This window comes from Apteryx mantelli, chromosome 3 (genome assembly GCF_036417845.1).
Source record: "Apteryx mantelli isolate bAptMan1 chromosome 3, bAptMan1.hap1, whole genome shotgun sequence".
Classification (NCBI taxonomy): domain Eukaryota; kingdom Metazoa; phylum Chordata; class Aves; order Apterygiformes; family Apterygidae; genus Apteryx; species Apteryx mantelli.
The window spans coordinates 55583530-55610466 of NC_089980.1; the positions used below are offsets into that span (position 1 = coordinate 55583530).

At 36.4% G+C, this 26937-nt stretch overlaps 1 protein-coding gene across 1 annotated transcript in view; it reads left to right on the forward strand.

Annotated features, from left to right (window-relative positions):
* FAM120B (family with sequence similarity 120 member B) overlaps positions 1–26937 on the forward strand; it is a 68279-nt gene that overhangs the window by 18411 nt on the left and 22931 nt on the right. The window contains exons 6-7 of the mRNA XM_013946116.2: positions 2570–2662; positions 23259–23465. Coding sequence (XP_013801570.2) covers positions 2570–2662; positions 23259–23465 — 300 coding nt within the window. The remainder of the gene's footprint in view (positions 1–2569; positions 2663–23258; positions 23466–26937) is intronic.

Below are 26937 nucleotides of genomic sequence, written 5' to 3' on the forward strand. Positions count from 1 at the left end.
AAATATAATAGTACTGCATTACAGTATTTTTAATTACTCCATTTAACATGCGTCATCCTGTTTAAGAAATAGTTGTAGTTTTTTAATAATACGTCATAACTTTCACATGCTCATGACAAAGCCCCTTGGGCAGTTTAACAGACAGTGTCAATTGAGGGATTTGCCCCCCCCCTCCCCTTTTGGGACCTGTCTGCAAATTAAAGCTCCTCTTTCTGTGTTTCCTTCATGTCATCAAAAGAAGACACACACACCCCCGCCCAAACCCCACAGGTGACTATGCAGGCTGTGCAAACAGACAATATAAATATTTAGTCAGCTCTCACTACTTTTTCACACCACTTGTGAAGCTACTCGGTTTCAAGCCAGAATTGAGGATATGGCTGTGCTCATTAAGTTCTGAGTAACAGGGAATCATTAGGTAGTAGTTCTGTTATAATTCCAAACATTTGGCAGCCTACAGACTACTTCAATTGTAGTAAAAAGGAATGCAAGATTAAATACAGTATTCATTCATTATTTACATTTTTCTTAGATATTTGATACATTGTCTATACTTGCCACCTTTCAAATGGTGATTGCATAAGCAGATTTTCCTCTATGAGGATAAGAAAATTACAATGCCTTTATCTAATTTAATGAGCTCTCGTTGCACCTTTTCTTACACTGAATAGCATTTTCTCTTTCATGATTTGCCTGTTCAGACCTCTCATTTTGCAATGACAGATTTGTATTGATGTGTGATACATGAACACAAGTTCTCTCTAACTTTTTCTCTCCTTTCCCTTCATATATGTTTGCTCAAACTTAGACGGTGCACTGTGGAAGTTTGTATGGGACTTCTACAGATGGTCAATAGCTACTTTTTTTTTTTTTAACCTTTGTATAGCAGAATATTAGTGGAAAAAATTTTGAAGATGAAACTCATTAAACATAATCTCATGTCCTATGGTTTCAATTCCACAGGATACATACCACATACTTAGTTTTAAACACATCCTTTAGGTGTTTTTTTTTTATTTGGATATGTTCTATTTTGACTGTTTCATTTATTTTATCATGCTATCCTCTATACCCTTTTATGCCATGGTTACCAAATTATCTGAGAAGGGTTTTTTTAGTAGAATTAAGAAGAGGGATAGCAAGATAGAACACCTACAGAAATGGGGATTTACTGAGCCTCGATCACAGCATATTAGTAAAATAAAAAAAAACTTATAGGGATACGATCTTCAGAAGTTCTTATCCGATGGCTAATGTTTAAAAAAAACAAGAGAATAATAGTTTTGCAGCTCATGTCTTCAGTAAGAAGAATAGCAGAGAGATCATGCAAAGGGCTTAGTTTGCTAGAAGTTTTTTCATGACAGTGCCAATTTCAGCAGCGCCTGTCCTATTTTTCTGATTCTCTTCTGCTACAATATACCCTGTGAACCAGACTAGGGAACTGATTTGGATTAAAATGTTTTTCACTGCTGGATTGTTTTTAACTTTGATTAGGTCTCTAATCTTGTCCGTTTGTTTTCTTGGTACGTTTAAGAGGAAAACATGAGAGCAAGAGTAAGTGTCAGCAACCATACAGTGAGCTGGCAGTACTGCTTCCATTTATTTTATAGCCGAAAAAGCAATGCTTGTCTAACTGTCACCTAATTCTTGTCCATACTTTATACTTACACCTTACATTTGTATTAGAGAGTGAAGATGGATAGTAGCCCCAAAGGTGATTGAAGCTGAGAATTTTAGGTTTCCTTGAAGCAGGCTAGCATCATTTAGATGCTCATCTGATAGAGAAATAAACTTGTTAACAATTCTGTTACTTATCGTCTAATGTAACCTAAAACATAGTTTTTTTGCAAGAACAAGCATATTGATCAGCCCATCTGGCTTCATCAAAATTTGTATTTATTTAATGTAAAAGTTCAGACAAATTTTTGAAAGGGAGAAAAAAATCCCAACAAGCAAAGCTTAACTGCATAAACAAAAAGTGCTGATTTGAAAAGTAATCTTTTCAATGAGGGTACTGCTCAAATGTCCTCCAATTTAAGAATAAAAATAGTGAGAAAATAACAAAATAATAGTTCTGTCTTTAAAAATGGAGTAAAGGAGTGAATGAGATCAGAGAGCAAACTGGAGTCTCCAAAGAAAGGGGGAATTGAAACATTTGTTTTGAGCTGTTACAGTTTTGGAAGAGATCTGACAATGGAAGTGGGATAATTCACCTGGTTAGGATACTAAATAAAGTATTTGAAAGAAGTTTTTTGACATGCTGATCTTTCTCACATTATTTGGCTGTTCTGCTATGTTGTAGGCATTTCTTCACTGTAGTACTTGCAAGCTGTTTTTGAGTTGCCTTTTTAGGACACAACAGTATTAAGAATTGCGCTGTAGGTGAAAGTTACATTTCTGTTACTACATTGTATAAAGTTTACAGGTTTAGTAAACCTCTCTTGTTGCTATCTACACAAAGGTGACAGCTGGTTTGAAATAAAAATGGGGCCCCTGAAGAGGGGCCAATTTTCAGAAAGGTTTTCCTCAGAGCTTGCAGGTAATGTGTTATTTTTCATCTCCATTTTAGGTCAACAGCCTCTCTCTGGAGGACTTAAATGCATTTGTGGCTCTCATTCTCTGCCTCAAAGGGAAGGCAGCTGCTCAACTGGCAGATTTGCAGGTATTGACTGGAATAATTTAGTAATATAAAATATTCATGGTAACTTTGGGATAAATTAAATACAATTTTCTTTTGGGGAATTCTTCTGCATTAAATTTTTTCAGATATGGGAATTGAGGGTCACAGTAAATATATAGACTCTTAATGTGCTACAGCTTGTATGAATTTTACATGTGTTAATTATGTAAAAAAATTAAAATGGAAGGGACATTTTCTAATGGTTGGAGTCCTAGGGTGAGGGAATTACAATCTCAGGTTTCTTCCTGACTTGACTTCCTGACTTCTAGCCGATGGAAAATTTTAATGCCGAATCCTGTCTTGCAACATTTCTTCATTCTTTTTTCCTGAAGACGGATAGTGTTTCAGAACATAAGTTGTGTGAAAATCACTTCATTGAATAAAGTTTGATATTACTACTTGTGGGAAAGCATAAACCTATCTGGAGAAAAAATGGCTTGTTACCTAATATTGCCTGCTATTGTGAAGACCTTCTTTTGGATCATTATGTCCTGTAATATTGAATAACAAAGAACTGTTCTGTTTTTTTTCCATGTTGGTGTGAACTAGTTTAATCGCTTGGATTTTATGATTTGTGGCTCAAACTTCCAGCACAGTGTTAGAAGTAGGATATAATATTTATTTGTTTTTATTACTAAAGGGGTGGCAGGGAATGAAAACTTAAGACGGTAGAAAACGTATGAATTGTGTAATCATGGATGTTTGTGGAATCAGGTAGAGGGGTAGACTGCCTATATGAGCAATCAATTAAATTAAGTAAAGATCATCTTGTGATATATTAATAATAATAGTATATCAATAAAAATTATCTAACATTTATAAGGCTTTCTAGAATTTGCCATTAGATCTGGGACCAGATTGTAGTAGGTTTTGAAAAAATATTTGAAGATATTGACAATGATTAAGAATTGTGTATTGCAGCATTGGTCTTCTGTACTGTGGACTGATCCTTGCAGAAGAAAATCACATTCATTTCCATATGCTGCATGTTCAGGAGACTAAAGGATGGAGGAATTCTTGGGTCTGCTTATACAGTTGTGCCATTGGCTTTCAGTATGGTTTTGGCAAATTCTTATTATTTCAATACCTCAGTATTTTCATTTGCAAAATGGTTGTCACAGTGCTTACCTTGTAACCAAGGTGGCCTGTGAGATTTAATTTATAAATGTTTTTAAACTGCTTTGGACTCTTTGCATAAATAGCACGTAGGAGTATTATTACATTTTGTTTTATGGTCTTTTATTTGAATAAATTATTTTGGTGACTCTTCTCACTTAATTGTTAAGATCCAGGTTTCCTGACTGTCAATTATTTGGCAGGGGTTACATTTTTTATTAAAGCAAATATATGTGTTTTTCTCTTTCCTTTCTTCTTAAATCCACACATGGAAAAACAGTTTCTTAGATGGTTATTGCAGTGGGATCACCTAAAAGGTTTCTCTTGCATATCTAACTATGCAAGAGTACTTCCAAGCTAATAACGGCAGACAGTATTTGAAACGTTGGCAGTGAACAGCACAGACAAATCGCATGTCTTAGTTACTGATTAATCACTTAAAATCCAAGTCCCTGTTTAGTGGTAAATAGGGTATTTTTTGTGTTTCACTATTTGAGCTGTGGGTCTACTTAAAAGTAAGGGGGAAAGGGTTAGAAATGGGTGGAACCTTATTCTATCCTCATTCTGAAAATCTTGTTTATATTTCCAGGGGATTCTCTGTTACTTTGAACAGGCCATGTTACAGTTTTAAAAGTCCTTTTTATTGATAGAAAGGTAAATTAGCCACTTCTGTATTGTTCATTGTTTTATAGTGCATGGGGACCAAAATTCCCAAGATGGTGTGGTTCCAGTTTCATTATTTGAATTATTTGAACAGATTAAATCCAACCTCATATTAATTTCTTCTGAATTCATCACAGATTTGTTCTATAGGCAATCAAATGTTAGGTATTTGTAACAAAAAGGAAGTGATGAGATGAAGGTAATATGACAAAAAACAAAAATAGAGGATTTATTCCTGTGCAGAAGACATATTGCACATAATGGTGTGCAGAACATGGAGAATATCATTATTTTTTCAAGTCTGATGTGGCAGTCATTCAGTAAAAGCATAAAGGAAGCCAAGCATAAGCGTGAAGTGTTGACATATTTTGTTTGAAAGTGTGCTTACAGATACTTTTATGTAAGTTTCTAAAGTGCTCGGAAGTTAATTCTGTTTGAATTAGATGTCTTTATGTGCTTCATTTAGGTTGTGGTTCTGTGGGATTATAAAACTGAGTTTAGGATACAGGCATACCTCGGAGATATTGCAGGTTTGGTTCCAGACCACCGCAATAAAGCAAATATTGCAATAAAGCAAATCACACACATTTTTTGGTTTCCCGGTGCATATAAAAATTATGTTTACACTATACTGTAGTCCGTTAAGTGTGCAATAGCATTATGTATAAAAAAACAATGTATGTACCCTAACTAAAAAATACTTTATTGCTAAAAGTTGCTAACCATCATCTGAGTCTTCAGCGGGTCATAATATTTTTGCTGATGGATGATCTTGCCTTGATGTTGATGGCTGCTGACTGATCAGGGTGGTGGTTGCTGAAGGTTGGGGTGGCTGTGGCAATTTCTTAAAATAAGACAGCAATGAAGTTTGCAGCATTGATTGACTCTTCCTTTCATGAAGGATTTCTCTGTAGCATGCAATGCTGTTTGATAGCATTTTACCCACAATAGAACTTCTTTCCAAATTGGAGTCAGTCCTCTCAAACCCTGCCGCTGCTTTATCAACTAAGTTGTTGTAATATTCTAAATCCTTTGTTGTCATTTCAACAATGTTCACAGCATCTTCACCAGGAGTAGATTCCATCTCAAGAAACCACTTCCTTTGCTCATTCTTAAAAAGCAACTCCTCATCTGTTAAAGTTTATCATGAGATTGCAGCAATTCAGTCACGTCTTCAGGCTCCATTTCTAATTCTAGTTCTCTTGCTGTCAGCCTGTCCTTTGAAGCTTTGAAGCCAGGCATTGACTTCTCCTCTCTAGCTATGAAAGTCCTAGATGGCATCTTCTTCCAAGATAAGGCTGTTTCGTCTACATTGAAATTCTGTTGTTTAGTGTAGCCACCTTCCTCAATTCTCTTAGCTGGATCTTCTGGATAACTTGCTGCAGCTTCTACATCAGCACTTGCTGCTTCACCTTGCACTTTGTTATGGAGACAGCTTCTTTCCTGAAACCTCATGAACCAACCTCTGCTAGCTTCAAACTTTTCTTCTGCAGCTTCCTCACCTCTCTCAGCCTTCATAGAATTGAAGAGAGTTAGGGCCTTGCTCTGGATGAGGCTTTGGCTTAAGGGAATGTTGTGGCCGGTCTGATCTTCTATCCAGACCCCTAAAACTTTCTCCATATCAGCAAGAAGGCTGTTTCGCTTTCTTATCATTTGTGTGTTCACTGGAGTAGCACTTTGAATTTCCTTCAAGACCTTTTCCTTTGCATGCACAGCATGGCTAACTGGCGCAAGAGGCCGAGCTTTTGGCCTGTCTCGGCTTTCGACATGCCTTCCTCATTAAGCTTCATCATTTCTAGCTTTTAATTTCAAATGAGAGACATGAGACTCTTCCTTTCACTTGAACACTTAGAGGCCAGTGTAGGGTTATTAATTGCCCTAATTTCCATATCGCTGTGTCTCAGAGAATAGGGAGGCCCGAGGAGAGGGAGAGAGACGGGGGAACGGCCGGTCAGTGGAGCAGTCAGAACACATGCAACGTTTATTGATTAAGTTCCCTGTCTTATATGGGCACGGTTTGTGGCGCCCCAAAACAATTACAATAGTAACATCAAAGATCACAGATCACCATAACAGATAATAATAGTAATGGAAAAGTTTGAAATATTGCAAGAATTACCAAAATGTGACAGAGAGACACAAAGTGAGCACATGCTGTTTGAAAAATGGCGCCGATAGACTTGCTTGATGCAGGGTTGCCACAAACCTTCAATTTGTAAAAAAATAAAACACAATATCTGCAAAGTGCAATAAAGCGAAGCACAATAAAACGAGGTATGCCTGTACTTAACATTGCATCAAAATGCATAAGATTGATGCATAATGCTTAAAAGCAGTCACTCTGCTAATTCAGAATCGTTCACAGAATTTTGTAACTTTTTCCTGCAGACCTTAAGGCAGATCAGGTACTGTCCTTCAATAGCTGACACAGAACTACATGAAGCATGGGGTTTGTATTAACACTCTATCACGTGCTCTGCCAAACTGGAGAGTATGATGATGGAGTTCAGTTATGGGTACTTGGGCAGGTACTTTTCAAAGTTACATCACCCTGCTGCTCATATAAGCACTTCATGAACTGATGTATAATTCCTTCTGCTGCACAAAAGACCAAGAAAAGGCTCACATAATGCAGTTGAAATTTCCGTATTTCTTGTCATTTATAGAGCACTTTCTTGTCTTTTTCTATTGAAATTCATAGTAGTGCCTTTGGTAGTAGTTAGAGCCAGAATCAATTGACTCTCTGAAGAGAACAGTGAAGAAAGATTTTGGCCTCTTTCCCTTCTGAGGTTGTAAACAGGTGAATAACAGTTTCAAAACTTCCCCCCATTATCTTAAAATCATGTATTTTGATGCCTTGGATCTCCCAGTGGAAAATAGTTGCTGTCTCTGGTGGATATCTCTGACTTGTCAAGCTACATCAAAAGATGATTCTGGGTTGTATTAGTTGCCATACACATACTTTCTTTTTTCTTCATATGTAAGCCACCTGTAATTTTGTGGTAGTAGAAGTAGTAATTAGAAGAGCTGTTTGAGGTTGATCTCACAACAAGAAGGGTAAAAGGTGGATTGTTTCTCATATCAGTGCTTCTGAAATTATGATGTGTAGATAAACCTAGCACTGTCTTGTGAGATTCTTCACAGAAGGGCAGGAGACTAAACTGATAGAATACCTTATATAAATACTCTAAAAATAATCATTGATCAATAATGCAAGTATTCTGAGAATTGTAATTCAAGCAACTCTCATTTTCAAGATTCCATCCCAGAATATCTAATGCTGTTTTTACTCATTACTGTGCTTATTTAATAGTTTTAACAAAATTCAGTGTTACCCTGCTAACTCATGTTATTTTAATAGGTATTAAATATGTTATTAGTAGGTATTTAATAGCTTACTTTTCTAGGTATTTATTTTTAAAATTAGTAGTAGATACAAGTGCAATGAATTAGACTGATACAGAGATAAGTTTAATTTCTGGGCTTTATAATAGGAAAACAGAATTTAATCTGTTTACTGTAATATTTCTTCTCCACCGAGAAGTTAAACATGATGCCTAGAAACAGCTTAATAACAAAGCTTTCAAGGAGGTTAGATTAAACCTATTTAGAATCTACAAAATGTTATGGAAATGTTAGATGACTTGCAATTTTGGACTTAACACTATATTATTTTAAATGTAGAAAAAGTTTACTACTTGTAAACAATTCTATGAAGAATACTGTGATTTGATCAAAATAATTTGGCTCTGATTCTGCAGAAGAGTCCATTAGCAAATGTGTTTTAGCAGAAGAAAATTTAACTTCCACTGTGAAGTATGAGAGAAAAAGCAAATAGAGCTTCTTCTCATATGGTGAAGAGATCTTTCTGTTCTTCACTTCCAAATCTGCTTTCTGATCCATATTTCATAGTTAATGAGATCCATAAACCCGCAAATTCATGAAACAGAAATATCCGTGCTTTAAATAAAATGGGTTAAAGCCATAAAAACTATGGTTTGTCTCAGGCTGAAAGCAAGCAGGCTGTGGATGTAGAACTAAAATGCAAATTAAATATTTATTTTCTGAGAATAACATAATGTTTATACATGCAGATTTCATTATTTTTCAAGATCGATGGTTTCAGAATACAAAAAGTGCACGTGATAGGCAAGAGCTTTTTATACATTCTTTTTCTCTAAGTTTTTTTTCTAGTTTCCTTGTGGCCCCCTTATATGGTATATAAACAATCTGCTTTGCACAAGCCTCCCATAGAGCTTGTACATAAGGTCAGAATTAAATTTTGGACCCCAGGTTGCCTATTTCCCTTCTTTCTATTTCAATCTGGTGAGTGGTTTTGGCAAAAAGCCCAGAGCACCATCAGTCTGACTTTGCAGCCATTGTAGAGAAAAAGAGGCACTAGCAGTCATGCTTGCTGTGTTGTTTCTGTTATTGGGCTGGCCCTAGTTGTTTACAAGTGTAGTTATAGGTCATCTTTCACCTGTAATGCATGTAAAATACTGTCCAAACAGGAGAGGTTGCAATGAATTATGAAAAGAAATACATTTCTTCTAAGATTTCTCCAGATATATGAATATATGAAAAAAATATATTGGAGATGGAATGCTGTGAATCACATACTTTCTGAAAGTTGTGGCCAAAGATGAGCTGGGAAAATTTGATTAAAAAGGAAATATACATGGAAATTGTCAGTTGAAATTTGCATCCTCTTCAATGTGCTTTAAATGGTTTTAAAAGTGACATGTATGTGAGAAAATATGAATCAAACTTATTAAAATCTGAATCCCTTTTCTCCTATGTATTTTCTTCTAGCTTTCAGAGTTCTGTTTTACCGTAGTGAATGATTTCCCTTGATAACATACTACAGTCAAAATGATGTTTCACAGAAGTAGCAGATGCATGGGTGGACATATACAGCACTTTCTGCTGGAATTTATGGCACTGTAACTATTTGTAAGCTCTTTATAGCTCTGCTATAAAATATCCAGTTATGCCAAAATATCTGCTTTGGGGTAATTACATCTTTTGTGCCACTTGTAAAAGGATCAGTTTGGCTGTCTATGAGGTATAAGAATGTCAAACACTGAAAATGTGCTCCTTTAGTTCTTCAAGTGCTTTATTAAAAACAATTATTTAGAAAGGATTACTGATTTGAAATGAGCACAGTCATTTTAGATCTTAAAAGTCAAGTCCTAGCAAGTCTTTACAACTCCATTGTTAATAAGCTTTCACAGAAAACATTAGCAAATATTAATCAGCTTTTGAAATAATTAAAAAACACCCAGCAAACTACTTTGACAGGCAGAAATAGCTTTAGAAAGAATTGCAGTGCTATGTGAGTTCCTAATATTTTCTGCTGTGCAGTGCCATGGAAGCGAAATTAACTTGGTAATGCTATTATATCAGTATTAAACAAGATATTTTTCTGTGAATATTTTTGTAAGGGATATTTAGCCACATTCATGCAAAAAAGCAGTATGTTTTACAGTAGTTTGTGTCCAAGTTAGGGTCCCTCAAATTTCAGGAGAGTATTGTTAAGTATATTTGGTACTTTTAAGCTCAAAAATTTTCCATTGCTGCCCAAGCAGAAAAGTACAAAAACCACCCTGACTCTGAACATACCAGATTTTCAGTATTCTGACCTATTTGGCAAGCCAAACCACATTTGTCAACCCCATTAGATGTGATACCTTTCGGACAAACTCCAAACAGCCTTGGTGAGATATCTGCATTTTTCAAAATATAATTGCTAAAAAAAAATTCTTTCACCCCAGGAAAAATTAAGCCAGTTGAATGTATATTTATCGTGTCTGTGTGACTTTTTCCTAAGAAATATTTGCCTGAAGTCTAACTGAATTGAGGAAGACATAAAATACAAGTATGAATATTGTAAAGATCTCCTAGATAAACCTCTGTTACTTATTTAGAACCTGCTTCTGTGATGCACTTCAGTATTAACTGAAGTGGAATCTTAATGCATTCCCAAATGCTTTCCTGAATCAGGGCTTTATATCCTCACAAACTCTGGATCTGTCAAAAGTGTTTTTAAAATGATAGGTGAGATTGTAAGTGGGGAGAGGGTTGCAGTGATTTACTGATCTTGGCATTGCTTGCCAGCCCATTCTCTCATCTGCCGTCTTTAGATTTTCTCAGCGCTTTGGGCTAATCTGGATCAAAAGTGCAATAGTATGAGCTGTGATTTCAAGCTGAGATTGGTTCAGGCCCTCTTCAATCTCAGAAATGTAGCTTTCTTTTCATCTCCTCAAGATAGCCTTAAGTGAATTAGTCCAAATAGAAACAGTTAAGTCTTAAAGTAGCTGTATTAGTTTTGTTTTTAAACATTCAAAAAAAGATTAAATGATTAATGAAAGATAAGTTGCATCAAATGAAGACATCAAGACCAAGAGACCATTTGATTTTGCTAAAGTAGTGCAAAACCTTTGACATTCCAGTGAAGAAATTCAGAGAATAAATAGTTTCACTTTAGGAACCCTGCTTATATTAAATCTGTATATTAAGTTTGAATGCATTCAGCCTTCCATGCTCTCTGTTTTTCTTTTAATGACTGTGCTTTGGTCTCTTGGGCCTACATGCCTACTTCAGTGTGCTATCTTTGTACTGCAGAACCTGTATATTTATTTTCTCTAGTGACTTTGAAGCGGTGGATATGGGTCTCCCATTCTGTTACTGAGAGTTGTGTTGCACTCACTTGCACAGATCAAACAACTGTGCAAATATGATTGTATCTCAGGAGCTTAAGTTACTTACTGTTTACAGTATTTGTTGAAAGTCCCATCTCTAGATCTGTTACTATTTTCAGCATCATCTTTTGAAATTCTAAAGAATTTCAAGTTCTCTTTTTCCTGTTGCATGGCCAACTGACTCTAATTTTCTTTACTGCTGTTGGTTCATAAACATGTGAAATATCCTTAGGCCGGCATATTCAACTTTCAGGCAAGATTGTTGGTTTTTTTCCCCCCTATTTTCTTCTTTACCTATTTGGGTATGTTCATTAGTATTAGAGACCAACGTTTCCCTGGACATTTTTTACATTGGACAGAAGCTTGAGTATCAGAATTCACATAGTTTTTACCTCAGCATGACTATCTCCCCTCTACCTCTGAGAAAAATACGTTTATTTAGTTGTATGCAATTTGCTTATGGAGAAAATCTTTCTGAGTAAGCATGTTAAAACAAGGGATTTGTCTTCCTTTTTGTGAAAGATGATCTTGCATTTTTTCTTAACTGTATGAGTTTACTCTGCTTTCCTGAGAGTTTTCCTCTTTACTGCTATGTAGCTTACTGTTAGTTAGGTGTACAACAGCAAGGAAATAGTGGCAGTGTTTCAGTTGTAAACTGCTTTCAGCCTTTATATAGCTTAAAGAACTTTTAGGGTGTTTAAGGTAAAAGACACTCTGGAATTTCAGATAACATAGTTACTGTTACTTTTTAATCCATGCTCAGTAATATTGCAGAAGGTGAAATGTAGCTCTTGCTAGCAAGAGTAATAAAACCCTCCCAAAATACTGATTAGGCAAACTGACAACTTTGAAAAAGTCAGGGACACTTTTTACAGAGAAGGAAATTATTAATTTCTGGCATCAACTGACATTTTCCTGCCAGGTTTTGCATTGTTCAAAGTGTACATTTACTCATAAGACAAACAGCTGTCATTTCCTTGCATTGTACTGTGTGTTAGAAGGAGCAAGCAGTACCTGAGGCTGGAGGTGGTGTTTGACTGGCATGAGTGGGATTGCTCCACACTGCCTTTAAGGGCTGACCTGTGTCCCCACAGGCATTGTGGTGCACAGCGGCTGTAGCCCAGGGAGGGAAGGGAGCCACTGTGCTGTCAGGAAGCAGTGGCACGCGTGCACCTGCCTGTCATCTGCTCGGGGCTACCTGCACCTGCCTGCATGGCCCTGTCACGCCTGAGCAGGAATGCAAGCTGCACATCTGTCTTGGCTTTCCCTGGAGAAGCAGATGGCTATGTGTAACTTGGGAGAAGCAAAAATGTTTTCTGAAATGACCTAATGAGCCATTTGTAGGTGGATGGAGAAAGAAGATAAAACAAGCCTTGTAGGCATATAGTTACAGTGCTTTGTAGGATGTACTGGGTATTTTTCAAATGACTGCAGTAGAAGTGCTCATCTTGAAGGTATCAGAAACAATAAGGCTGACCAGGAACTGATTTGTTCCCTTTCCCTTCAAGTGTATCCTTGAGGGGCATCATCATTGTCCAGGAGTTAAGAGTCAGAACAGTGTCTTGTTCCTATCTGTTACTTCCTCTATTACTTTGGGCAAATTGTTCACTCGTTTCTCCTGTTCTAATTCTCACTTGTAACACTCATGCAACCCAGTAGTCTCAATTAATAACAGAAGTTCTTAAATCAAAAGTGCTCTATAAATGTGATTTTGTAATATATTCTTAGTGTTAAAACGGGAGTTTTATTGGACATATATTCTCTCCTCTCCTTAACCTTTATTTTGTGATGATTTTATTTGACATTTACTGAACAATAGTTGAGATATGGTTAAAGCAACTTTTTATGAAGAAATGGAGCTGTGTTCAGAGAAAAATGATACATATACATTATAACATCTGTAGTTATATAGCCCTTACCAGCATTACATCCTAGCAACCCAATGTCATCGCTCTTTAAGTCAGTTCTGTCCCTGTTTTGTAAGTGAGGAAACAAAGCCTGGGGACAATAAAGGCCAGATCTATAAAGGTATTCATGTATTACCTCCCAAAAAAATGAGTGGGAGTGAGCAACCTAAACATGAGTTATGGGCAAATTTATTGAGCTGTTTAGGAATCTATTCAACATGTCTAGGGTGACAACAGAACTCAGCGCTAGAACAAGGAATAGGGCTGCTAATAAGAAGCATATGCACATTAACTAAAAAGGTATGTTAAATTCAGCTAGGTTGTTATGTATTCACCTGATATATTTAAAACAAGCATCATTCAGTTCCTCATTCAATGACAAATGATATAGCTGTTTTAGCTAGGGCAATTAATGCATATCTAAGCATCTTTTCCTATTTAGCAATAGGTTTCTATTTATTTTATGTATATAGGATACAAAAATACATCTTGGCAGAAGACATTTCTGTGCTAAGACTGAAGTTCCGTAAGTTCCCATTGAAGTCAACAAGAGCTTTACTACTCAATTTAATAAAAGCAGAACTATGCCAATACACTTTTGAAAAACCATTCCTCAATCTGCTCAGTATTTTTTACTTTTTAGCAAAATCATATATGTTGCCTTCGTGCAATAAAACTTCAATACAACAAAGGCATACTTCAGACTACCAACAACAGCAAGCAATATTCCAATAACACAGCTGAAAGTGTGGTGGTCCTGCAAGAAGTTTATTTTGGTACAGCCCCTTGTGCCAAAGAAATAGGTGCCTTTTGTTTTAAAATGGCAGTGGATCAGTTCCTGAAGCTGGAACATAAGTGAAATATTTATTTCATCTGCAAAGCTCCTGCAGAGTCCAATGCTGGCTGAAGTGCTAAGATCCCAAAGTTTTACTGATTTCAGAGCATGCATTTGCTTTTAAACAACATTCTTCTCCATGTTAAGTGGAGAGCGCCTTTAAAATGACCGAGTTACTCTCACTTTAACTGTTTCCCTTTCTGTATTCAATTTGTTCTGACACAGTGCCGATACAAGAAAATGTAGAATATCACAGATAAATAACATTGGTTTCCTTAAATCTTTTATCTGTAGTCAGTTCTTGAGTAGTGCAGAAGACCGTCTTTACACAACATCTGCGTGCACCAAACTACCGGGGATTCTGTAGTTTAATTATATGTGCTCATCTGACTCTAGCATAGGGTTGGTATTGATGTTCTTGTATCAAAAGGCAGCAGTTTTCAAGCTATGTATGGCAGTTTTCTATTCCAAAAGAATTTGATCATCTAGAAGTGGATACTTTATTGCAGCTTAATTACAAAATGTGTGTGATTCCTAGTATCTTGAACATAGCTGGTCACAAGTTGCAGGCAGTCAGTTCCTCTCATAGAGCATCTGAGATACTGTTAGGTTGATTCGTGGTTCAACTTGTCTTGGACCCCAGGATTGGCCTGAAATAGAAGCAGAGCACTCCTCCCTTCTTCCTGAACTCATAGACTTAACACCTGGAAAATCCCTTAGCCGGAATTGTTTACCTTGGACCATATGACTTAAAAGATGAACCTTAGTAAAAACAGTCTTATTGTGCTGCTGCTTTGCAATCCAAAAAAAAAAAAAAAAGAAACCCTCTGAAAAACTTTGATTCCTCTGGCAAACATCTTTTGATCTTATAGAATGCCCTTCAATAACTGCCTTGGTTCGGTGACGGTTTCGTTTGAAGAGCTTGTGTAACAGACATGACAGGAGCAACAGTTGTCATGAGGTTTCATGAAGCTACAGAGCTTCAGACATATCAAATTATGCCTAATCAAAATTCTACTGAAATTTTCTGGTCTTTCTGTTGATTTAATTGCGAAGTAGATCAGGCCCTTAGAAAGTTGTACTTAAAACAGCTTAGAGAAGGAATAGCTATACATTGAGACAGTTAACTAGATCATAAACATCTAGTCTGACTGGGGGGGGGGGGGCGGGGCAAAACATTAGTTTTATGCTCAGTTAATTAAGCCCTGGACAGTTTTAGCAGTGAATCAAAATTTCCTGATAGTTGTGATGGTGCCTTAATCCATGGCAAAGGTTTCAGAGTACGCTGCAAAAAAAAGCCCACAAGATGGGACACCAGACAGTGGCACCCTGAACAGTTGTATGCCTGAACAGTTATCATTTGCCAGTATAGTCTGCTTCTGTGAACGAACCCACTGCATTGGCAAAGGTAGCCCAGGACACTCTGCTGAGCAGTTGTGCTGGTGACAGAATTTTTACTCCTAAAACTGTCCCTTGGAGCAGGCCTCTGATTAAACACAGGGAAAAGGGCTAGGGTAAGGTGTGGATAAAGATTTCAGATCAGGAGGATGGTCAAGATGCAGATAATGGAAAATGAAGCCTCTGATTTTAGTGGTTTTGTTTAAGGAGCTAGTCAGTATATAGTAGAATATTGAAGTATATAGTGAGACTTAGAAAGCCTTCTATACACTTTGGTAATTCCATTACTTTTAACTAATGTATGGAAAAAAGAAGAAAAAATGGTCAAGAGAGCTTTCAAAGTCCCAAACAAGTAACTTATATTTTGCTACAAAGTAAATTCAACATTATCCATATGAGAGAAAGTGGCAAGGTTCAAAGATAAGTATGTCACCAAAAAACACAGGTGTGTATATAAAGATGATAAAAATTAAAAACTTAATGAATAAATTCACTTTTATAGGAAGCATATGGCTGGGTGGGTCACACTTAATCAGATGGTTAGCCTGATTAATGCAACTCCAGATTTATGCAAATGTTGTATAAATGTCACACGGGTTATGGATTGTCATTAGTCCATATGTCCATTTTATATCAGAGTTGAACAATTGTACAATTATGGTTGAAATAAGAAAAATAATGATAGTTTGATCTTTTCTGCAGTGCTAGTGCGCTGTCCATTGCATAACTGTATACAGATACCTGAGTTTTGAGAGCTAAACTCTGTATCTGGTGATACTCATCATCACAGAAATCCCCAAAATGCTGAGTTTTGTTGTAGATATAATTAAGAGCTCTGATAAAGATAGATATTTTGAGATTGAAACAAGAAACTAAAAGCAATTTTTTTAGTTGAAGGAAATTTTTACCTGGTTGTGGATTAATTAGCAATACTATCTTTTGTTATTATTTTATAGGGTGCTTCAAGGAAAAAGCAATGTTTGAAGCTTTGTTTAGGTTCACTTCATTGGGGTTTACCGTTTAATGTAAATAGCAGTGTTGTTCCACAGAAGTATCATTTTACATCAAACTCTGATAAAACTAAGTAAATAAACCTTCCTAAACATATAAACACCAAACAATTGAGCTGTTTATTGTTAAATATTTACTGTAAAGCATTAGAAACGTTTAGAACTGTTTTTTCTAGTTTCTGTTGTGGCAGATGCCCTCACAGGATCTCCTCCTCTTTTCAGTCCTCACTTCCATTGCACTCACCTTGTTTAAGCAGGAAGAGCTTAACTTAAGCTGTAGTCTTTTATCAGAATAAACCTTAATCACGTTTTCAAAATACTGGCTTTTCTCCCCTCCCTCAATTTGACAGGTCAAGGAAGCAGCTGAAATGCTACACATCCAGCAAGCTATTGCATAAAGCTGACTGATGCCAACTAAAGTTACTGTTTTACCAGCCTATCTTTGTAGCATAATATTCCTTAAATTTGCCACCGTTGCTGCCAGAATTTCCACTTCCCTGATGCAGCCGTCAAGCAGACAGGATTCCAAACAACCATTGGTATTTCAAATACTCTGGGTTGGAGAAGATGTTGAATAGCATAATTCCATACATGATACCAGCTTTCAACAAGTGAAGCGCTAGTGTTATGAAGGAGTAATTTCGCATCTCTAGTTGTTTAAAATGCATGTGGGTCTCCAGTCTTTATGTGCTTCCATTTGATAATAAATGTAGGAAGCCGTATCTCAAAAAACAAAAAACCCCAACAAACTCAAGCCGTTATGTAAACAACTTGCATTTATTTAGGGAGACACTCAGGATAGCTTAGGTAGATCAATTATGAAGTGAAATTAGAGAACCTATGTGGATACTGTGGTATTAGTTTGATGTTATGAAAAATACTGTTTCAGTAAGCTGAGGTCAGTTTACTTCTGAAAGGGTGCATCTGTGTAGGAGTTTTAACAAAATTCAGCATGTGTGTATTGAATTGTTGATTTTTTCCTAATAGGTTCACTGATGACAAATTTTCACAGATACTTACATCAGAAGTTCTCTAGAACAACTTTTATTTTCATTGGCAGGGTGATTTATAGTTTCAGTACAATATTTGAGATGAAGTGACTACAGATGGTTATCCACTGCAGTCACTGCAGTGGTGTAAACCTCTAGTGTAGACAGATATCTGCACCAGTTTAGCTTTTCTTCACATATGAACAAAGTATATAGTTCCAGTGCACATGGTTTATAGCAGCTTTTGACAACTTACACTGGGAAATTTATACTAATGGCTGAGAGCAGGGAGATCTAGAATTCAGGAAAGGACTCTGTCTTTTGGTTGAGAAAATTTATTTTGTGATTTTTTCCACTGTAGAGAATTTAACTTTAGTGAAGTTGTCATCAGTTGACAGTCCATCTGTCTATATTTGAAACACAGTGTGCCTTACCTGTCCCAGCAATCTTCATGAAGGGCAAAGCTAAAACTTGCTGTTTTAATGACAAGTTCCTAAGATAGGATCAACCCACTGCCTTTATTGCTCAGGCATATATTGCCCATAGTTAAATATTTGATCATTTAAGATAGAGGTGAGTTTGAGGGAGGTATTATATGAAGTAGTTTACTAATAATATACTGACTGAGCTCAAATGGATCTGAAAAGAACTGGTTTAACTAGGAAAGTACTCAGATTTTGATCACCTTCACTTGAATTCCAGCAGTTCATTGCTTGGATCGAATTTCATTGGTTTTAATTATTGTTCTTCAATTGATTAATCTTAACCAGGATTTAGCAAGTGCTAACCTGCCCTTGAGTGTTGCATTTTCCTTTTTATAACAGAAAGAAATAGAAACTTTTGGAAAAAAAAAAAGCCTGATGTCATTTTTAAGTTATTTATTTTTAAATGTATATTTAAAAAAATGTTGATCGTACTCATATGTTCTATATTCAACTCAGCCACAGGAAGAAGGCAACAGACTAGGAAAAAAATGAATGTACAAAAACAACTTCTAACCTAAGTTTCAATGTAAAAAATATATATATTAATGATTGTTAAAGTATGTCCCCAGAATGTAATTATAAATCCTACTAAAGGAATCAGTTCTTAAATGAAATGTAATGTTTAGTGCATCAAGATATGGATGAGGTATAAAGTAGTCTAGGTAAAGGAATATAAAATTATCATCATAACTTTACCTTTCTTCTTGGTTTCTAGAAGTGAAGAATGTGAGCCACTTGCCCACACATTTTACATGTAGTAAAGCCTATTCATCCTTTTAACAGCATTTAAACCCTCAAAACTCCACAGAGTAATCGGTGGAGGCGTTCTGCTTTAACTGTAATATGTTCCTAAAAATAGCTTGTGCTGCTTTCCAAGTGCATAGGATAGAGTGTGTATTTCTATCACAAAATCAGTTGTGAATCTATGAAGAGAAGTCAGAGAACTAAGAAATATTTCTTTAAAATGTAAAAATATTATTACATTTGGAAAATGTTTTTTGAAAGTATTTTATTAGACTTAATTGGAACTGGAGATTTGCATTTCATATTCAAGATACATATATTTTTTTTCTGTGAGAGCTCTTCAGCCAGATATACAGTCTGTGGGTCCAGATTTGCAAACTGCTCCCTGTGGGCAAACACTTTCCCTCTTGCAAAGCCTCTTTCTGAGATCAATGAACATGAACACAAAGATCAGCTTGAGCTTGTGGTCCACAAGCTAAAGCTGTGTGTTCGTAGAGCAGGAAAAGACATGGTTTGAGATAACTATGATGATGGCTCTTCTAGCAAAGGTATTTCTCAAATTGTTCTCAAAAATGTTTCACATTAGCAATGTGTGTATTGTAACATTGCTGTCTCAAGTATGGTTACCCAGTTCAACTCAGGCCTTCTAAGCCTGATATCAGCAACCTCCCTTGCAATGATGATAGAGGACTGAGAACTTCTGAGTTCTCTTCTCGGTCTTCAGTTAATGTTGTCAAATAGGAAAAGTAATCTTTTTCCCAAAACTCTGAGAGGGTGGGAAGCTGCTGTTGGTAGGAGCAGCAGCAGGAGCACAGTACCAGCAGCTGGCGTAGGAGGAACAGTTCTCACGCACTCCCTGGTTCTCCCGCACAAATGTCATCAGCTGGTGGTAGGAGTAGCAGCAGCAGGATCACAGGAGTGCATCTCACATGACTCATTGGGTCCTGAATTTATAAAAACAGTAAAAAGAGCAGACACAGTTTCCAACAAGGAGTAATCTGTAGGGTGTAATGCCCTGGAAGGCAAGCCTTCTTTTCTTTTGGAATTTTCCACTTATCCTCATCATGACATCTTTGCATTGCAGACACCAAGCAGTTGTGAGCATTCCCATGGCAAAGCAAGTCTGTGGTTTGCCATGTGCACTGGCTCATTGTTACAGACTCACTGTGCTTTCGTTTTCTTTGTTTATCGTTGCCAGACATGGAAAATAGAAAGTACACTTTAGTGAATGTATTTCCTGTCATATTAAAATAAAGAAATCACTGTTGATAGCTCTTGCCTCACTCTTGCCAATATTGATTTCCATTAAAAAAACAAGCCTCCCACCCCATTGCTTTTGTGCTCAACGAAAGTTCTGGACTGATATTCTTAAAAAATGAAGCCTTCTAGCTGTAAAACATTCTTTTACCTTTTAAACCAGTATGTCTCAGCCATAGTTGAAAGAGTAACACTAGAGTTGTGCTGGTAGCTCAGTTTTCATCTCACTTAGTCAGCAGTAGGAATTAGCATCAACAGTGAAGGTACTACACTGATCTCCAGCTTGAATAGTGTTCAAACTGTGACCTCAAGGTTGTCTTGTGTATTTTCCTATTTTGTGCATCACCATCAAAAGCAGAATTTTTCAAATTTTCATTTAGACCCTTGTTCTGCAAATATGTATGCATTTGTTTTGCACTAATTTGAGTAAAGTCATTGAAAGAAATTGGATTAATCACATATTTGTGTTGGGTATATGCATAGAGTTTTCAGAACAGAACTCTGTACTTTAAAGATTTGCAGTCCAGATGGCATCCAGCATCCACATCTAGTGTTAGTAGTCTGTTCTAACAGCTGTTTTACGTCATTGGTACCAGTGGGATTAAACAAAAAAAAACCAATAACAGTGTATTTTTATCAGTACATGACAGAAAGGTATGAATCAATAGTCATACCAAATAGAGTAGTTAAATTTGAAGGTGGTAGAATGCTTGCTGCAAAGACAGCATTCACTATTTTGTTTTCAGCGGCTTAAAATAACTGCTTTGATTATTCTTTATGAAAGTTTATTTTCAACAGTGACATTTTTTAACATTATCAATACAAATGGATAATTCAGTGAGAGACAATACTAGTTTGTACTTCAGGGTATTTCAGTCTTTTTTTGGACTGATCTGTAAGAGAATATTGGTAGTACAGGTCATGTTGATATAAATTTTGGCAAGCTTGCTTTAGCTGGTTGGTGTGCAACTGTCACTCTTGGGCTTTACTGTTGATTTTAGTTCAGTATTTCTGTTTTGCTTATAGCTTAAGAGCAAAACTTTAGCTTGATTTAGTACTTGTCAGAGTGCAAGGAAGTGTTTTATTGAAGATACTTAAAGTTCAATTTGTTGTTGATTGCAAAGGAGACCAGGGTACATAAATTCTGAAAGAATTTCCTAGCTGAGTTAGTTTACAAAAAGGGAGTTCTGAATATTCCTCTCAATTCTTACTCTTTGTACTTCTTCCCATAAAGCCTTACTCTGAGATCACAAAGCAAGCAGATTCCATTTTAAAGCTTGTAATGACATGAGCAAGTTTTCTTGTCTGGTTGTGAGATTTGATCAGGTGATGAGAAGCCATCTAGTTAATGCAGTGTAAGAATCTATTATCTCTTGGCTGCAACATGATAACTGGTTGTGTGCACTCTTATAGTCTCCCTAGTACAAATAATACTGGTTCACGTAAACTGCATTCCTTGGTTAAGTACCTTTCAGCATCATTCAGTGGCAGTTTGCAAAAACCTGCTTTACTTGCCAGAGCAATAGATTTTTGAATGTGCATGTAGTTACCAGTCTCAGCTGGCAAAATGATAACTTGCATCCAAAGGAAGCAGTAACTTCCTAAAACTCATAGCCTGATGCCGTGCAAATATTTTTATTTTAAATGCTGGGGAGACAAGAAGGTTTCCCCTTTCTCAAGTATCAAGTGTCACAGCCAGTGAAGGATGGGCCTTTCATTTTTCAAGTAACCGCTCAAATTAGCTGGAGTTGTAGCATTTATCTGGATGTCTGTGGTTGTCTCAGTTGTCTGTGTTGGGTGAGTTTCAGATACTGAGCGTCATTTTGGTTCAGTGCCCTGGTGGTCAGCTCAGTGTCTCTCCAGGAATCACTAGAGGCAGAAGTTCTTCCAACAGGGCTCTGGACTACTCTCCCTGGTATCTTCTGCCAGCAGCATCATCTCTAGGTCCTCTTTTGCCTCCGCACTGCAGAAAAAAATGCCAGTAAATGTACACCTCATTTCTTCAAATGGGTTTAACAAAACCCTACTGCCCCTTGTCTGTGGTTAGGGGGACCCTATCACAGGAACCAGTTTAACATAATCAGATCATACAACAGACTGCAGCTCATTGTATAATAAAAAAAAAGCTGAAGTCCTTGACCATAGGGTTCTAGCTGTATTCTCTTCCATATGATTTACTGTGTTTGGATCTTTCATAAGGAGTTTCCTAGCTCCATGTTGCTAGTAAAAGTTTTCTGGTTTTGTTATGTGGGCCTTAGGGAAAAAAAGTTCTGATCCATTAGTACAACATTTCATGTTGTATGCTATTACCTGTCATTCTTTAAATACAGCAATGATGCTGTATGTGCATACCTGTAAGGTTTTTTGGGGGAACCTTTCAGCATGTAAGATATTATTATCGTTACTAATAATGGGCCAACCTTTTCTATTGCATTTCATATAATAATTCACAGCTCTCCAGGAGGCAGGGCTAAAGCAAATTTGAGCCAACTTTTTGCACTTTCTGTTCTGGACTGTTTTGGATGCTATTTCATTTCTGGTATAACTTATACTGTAAGCAAAACTGTACAGCAGCTGCCATAGATTACTGTGTTGATGGCAGTGGCATTATGAGTTCCTCCTGGTCCTGACAGACTGCAGCGATACAACTGTGGAAGAGGCATTCCCCCGTGAGGAACTTTGTACTGTTTACACTTACTTAACGAGTTTTCCCCTTATTGGATTCAAGGCTTTTATAGCTGGCCATACTCTGCCACAGCAAGATTTTAAAATCACCCATCAGGTTTATTTTGGCTGCGAGTTTTAATTGTCTTGTTGAGTTTCTTGTTTTGTATTTTCTGGATGTTGTCATACCATTCCAGTATTCTGAAGAAATCCATGTTGAAGAGAAATAATTTGGCCTTTAGATTGCAGTCAGAGGAAATTTTAGAGTGTTTAAAATATTTCTAAAGCCTGGGCACAATGAACTTTGTTCTGTCAGATCTTATAATTTAAATGATCTCTAAGTGCTGTAACATTTCCCAGTTGATGAAACTGTGGAAGGTCAATGGATAACTTTATATACATCACTTTATACTCCCAGTTAATGTTTTACATTCCACTAACGGAATTCCTTGTGGTGAACTGTTAACATTTGAGAAATACTGTAGAGAATAGATTTTCCTTTTGTCTTTGAGTTTTCATTTTGAGTGTATCTGTCTTAAAAATTTGAATGTGATGCTATATTTGTTAAAACAAACTTCTACTTCATTTACTTTAATGAATAAAACTTGATACAGAATCCACTGATGAATTCTACAAAGCCCTTTAGTGCTATGGAGTAGAGGACAGCTGTACAAGATGCCCCATGACCATCATTCTCACAGTTTTGGGTCTGTTTAGCATTTGCTCTGCTGTTCGCATGATTCTGTGACATGGTAAGGTCCCTTGCATTCCTTGATTTGTGATGTGTATTTCCTTTTTTATGTTGACAGCTTGCGCAAGTGGACTCCAGGGCTGTGCATCTTGGCGCTGTCTTTATTCGTGGCCTTACAACTTTGCTGATGGCCAATAGTGCCTGTGGCTTTCCATTCAGAATGGATGATTTAATGCCATGGAAAGTGTTTGATGGGAAACTTTTTCAAGAAAAATATCAGCAGTCACACCGAGGGTGCTCTTTGGAGGAGCTTTTGGAAGGCAATGTGAGTAATCACATCGCCTTAGATAGTTTTGTATTCTTGAAAAAATGTATGTGTCCATTACAGACTTTGTTTCATTTTAAGATTTGTGTTTACGCTGGTCCGCTTTCTTTCTATTTTTCCTCTCCTTCTTATTCCTATTTCATCTTTCCTGCCAAAAAAACACAAGAAAATAGAAATGTTGAAACTATGAAGGAAGTTAAATTTTTACCTTTATTTTGATTTCCACTACTCCAAAAAAAATAGTACAAGTACCAAACTGGTTGTCCATTTCAAAAAATGAAAGTGACTGTAACATTTTTCTAATATTAAGATATTAATGAAACTTTGCCACAAGATTTTAGGCAAAATCTTAAGAATTTCTTTAAATAAACATACTGGGTGAAATTTTTAAAGTTACACAGCTTTAAAGAACAGCTTAAGAGTGACGTTTTTAAAGGTATTAAGGAACCTAAAGTTTGAGATAGGTGAATTCCAAGAGGAACTGGAAATCAGAGTAAAGTATATATCTAGGTATATTTTAGAATCTCACTGAGTACCTTTCCATGTTTTTAAGTACTTATTTGGCTCTAAATTTTCAGAAATTGGCGATTTGTACAGTTTGCATCCTATGTTATTTAAGTCAGTATGACTTAAAGCATGCCTGCACAGGCAAGGGCAGACAGATATCAGCAGAGTCTTGCTAGACATGAGCCAGGTCTGGCCTGGATGCCAGGTAGCTGCATTAGGGTAGCACCATGTCCAGGCTCAGAGGCAGGGTGCATAGTCTGGATTAATGCACCTATGAAGCCCCCAGACCAGACCTGGCTTATACCCCACCAGCACAGAACATGTGGAGAGGAGCTTGGGTAGTGTTGTACTCATCTGTGTAGAAAGCACATGAGACCTTAGATTCATATATCTCTTGAAGGTGGAACTGAAAATCCTGTACCACTTAATTATTGAAAATTTTACCTTAGAAATGTTTTAACTTGTTACACATGTCACCTCAGGTTCAAATAAAGTGATTACAGAGAAAAATGTTTTTGTTTTTGAATGGTTTTGATCTCAGGCATTTAATATCAGTCTTTGTATAATTAGTTTCCTTTTCTGATTTTGTGTCCAGTTAGATTCCATCCTGAATCAGAGTGCTGAGGGGAACACATGTGGGTGGGTGGAATGTATGTCTTTCCAGCATGGAGGAGGAGGATAATCCTTTCCAGATTGAATCAATCACATGATTAGGACCATAGCTTCTACCCAAATCCTGTGGTTCTCACTGATCATTCTGTTCATTTCACGAGATTTCGGATTGGGCCATTGGTTCATCCACTTTTTCATATAGGATTTACGCAGAATAATAGAGAGTGTAAAGAATAAATGGAAAAATGGAAAACTATACAAGCCTATGTGAAACTGCTACTTCTTTGCCATTTGGGTAGAATTCAGGTTAGTGAATAACCTTTAAAATATGTATCTAAATCTGAATAAAATTGATATTGACTGAGAGGTATTTGTAAATGTTAGCTAGCATTTCTTAGCTAACATTTGAAAATGCTGATATGGTCAAGTTAAAGTTATATTTTAACATGTCTTAGAAGGGAGATGAAGGGAGGTGCTTAGATCCCTAGAACACAGCTGAAGATTTACTCGATCAGCTAACATATCTAAATTAGGGTTTTAAAAAGCCTGATATTCCAGTCTAAACAAGCGCAAGACAAACTGTTCTGTTGTGGAAAAAATACTCAGTCTAGTCCTGTGAATTTTTAGAGTAGTTTGAATATTTTTTGCTTTTTTAGATTTGGTTTTATGGTACATATATGGCAGGTAGCTCCCAGACTAATAAAACAGCTTTCCAGCTTATCAGTTTGAAAGGCAAGAATCTGTTTTGAGGAGAATTGCCAAGAGATGCTAGTTTAGCTGGGGACCCTGGCAAAGCAGCAAGCATATGCAATTCGTTGTTCCTGCTATTGTAAGTTCAACGTTAATAAATACAATTGGTACTTAGTTCCTGGAAGAGCTTAATTTAGCACCGGAAGCCAAGATCTTTCAGCACTTGTTTGTTAACAGTCTACCCTTAAGCATCATAAATATAATCTGTTGATAGCTACAGTATTGTATTCAGAAAAAAGTTATTCTGCATGGGACGTTTTGTTATTGAAAAGTAGTAGGAAAAAGTTACTCCTTTTGCTGTTTCCTGCTGCCTCCTAAGATCTCTCCTCTATGTGCATAGGATCTGGACAGTTATATTATTTCAGTGAGTTCAGGAGATCTCAGAATCAGTATTGTTTTGATTATGATGGGTTTAAATACAGTAAATAGCTTTATGAACAGTACAGTAGAGATACAGTCTTGGTTAGATATTTGCATGTATACCAGTACTTTTTGAACATTTTAGGGTTTGTTTTGCACAGATCCTTGTACCAAAAGAATAAAATATATGAATTACATGCGGTTGATGTATTTGTCGGCAAGTTTTTGTGTAACTCAGCTCTATGTAGCCCTAGCAGTCACTAAAGATTAAAAATGGAAGGTTTCTGATAAGAATCAAAAATAGACGCATCTCGCCTTTTTTTTTAATATATTAAGCTCATATTATGCTAGTTCTCTGTTTTCCATAAGAGTAATCATATTAGTTTGTTTATCCAAACATAAAATTGGATTTAATAGTCTCATAAGGCAGTGAGGCAATGATATTATCACTTAATTAACCTTTTTATTCTGCTTCTCACTAATGGAGTATGTTCATGATCCATTTTTTAAATTAGAAACAAATTACCTAATGGGCTAAGCATAGGTGATATGTTTTTTCCTTTTTTGATCATGCCTTTCATCCAACCTTCATAAACACATTCCGAATTTATTCTTCCAAGAATATGATGAAGGGATTTTCCCATTAGTGTTTGTGGGAGTTTGTCACAGACTCTATTCAATTTGTGTGGGAAAAAAAAAAATCATCCATGGGTTGTGCATAAAGTTCTATCCCTAAGGAATTTTGTTAACTCAAAAATGTACTAGGAAAGTTTAATGAACGTTTCAGGGATTCAGACTCTACCTTTATTTAGGAAACCTCCCTATTTGCTGCAGTCTTGCCACCTATTGGTCTTTTACCTTATCATGTAATCCTCTCCCCCTCTCTGCCAAATCTTGGTTATAAAAAGGTATTATCATCCTGGTAAAAGTCAGTTCAGCTTTATGAAAATCACATATTATGGCATTGCTCAAAAAATCCCTTTTTGCTAATTCTTTTCAATGTGTACTACCACCCAAATGCTCAATACAAATCAATAAACAAAGAAAAAAGTTTCAAGATCTGACAGTTCTTCAAAGCTCCCTGAAATCAGTGGAAGTTGAGGATGTATCACATCTCTTAATATTGTGTCTTTAAATAGCTTCAGCTTGTCATTTTGACAGTAGAACTTTTGATCACACAAGGAACATTTTTGTTTAATTCTTCTATCTGTCTTTAGACTAGGTTATGCTTTATCAGTCAACA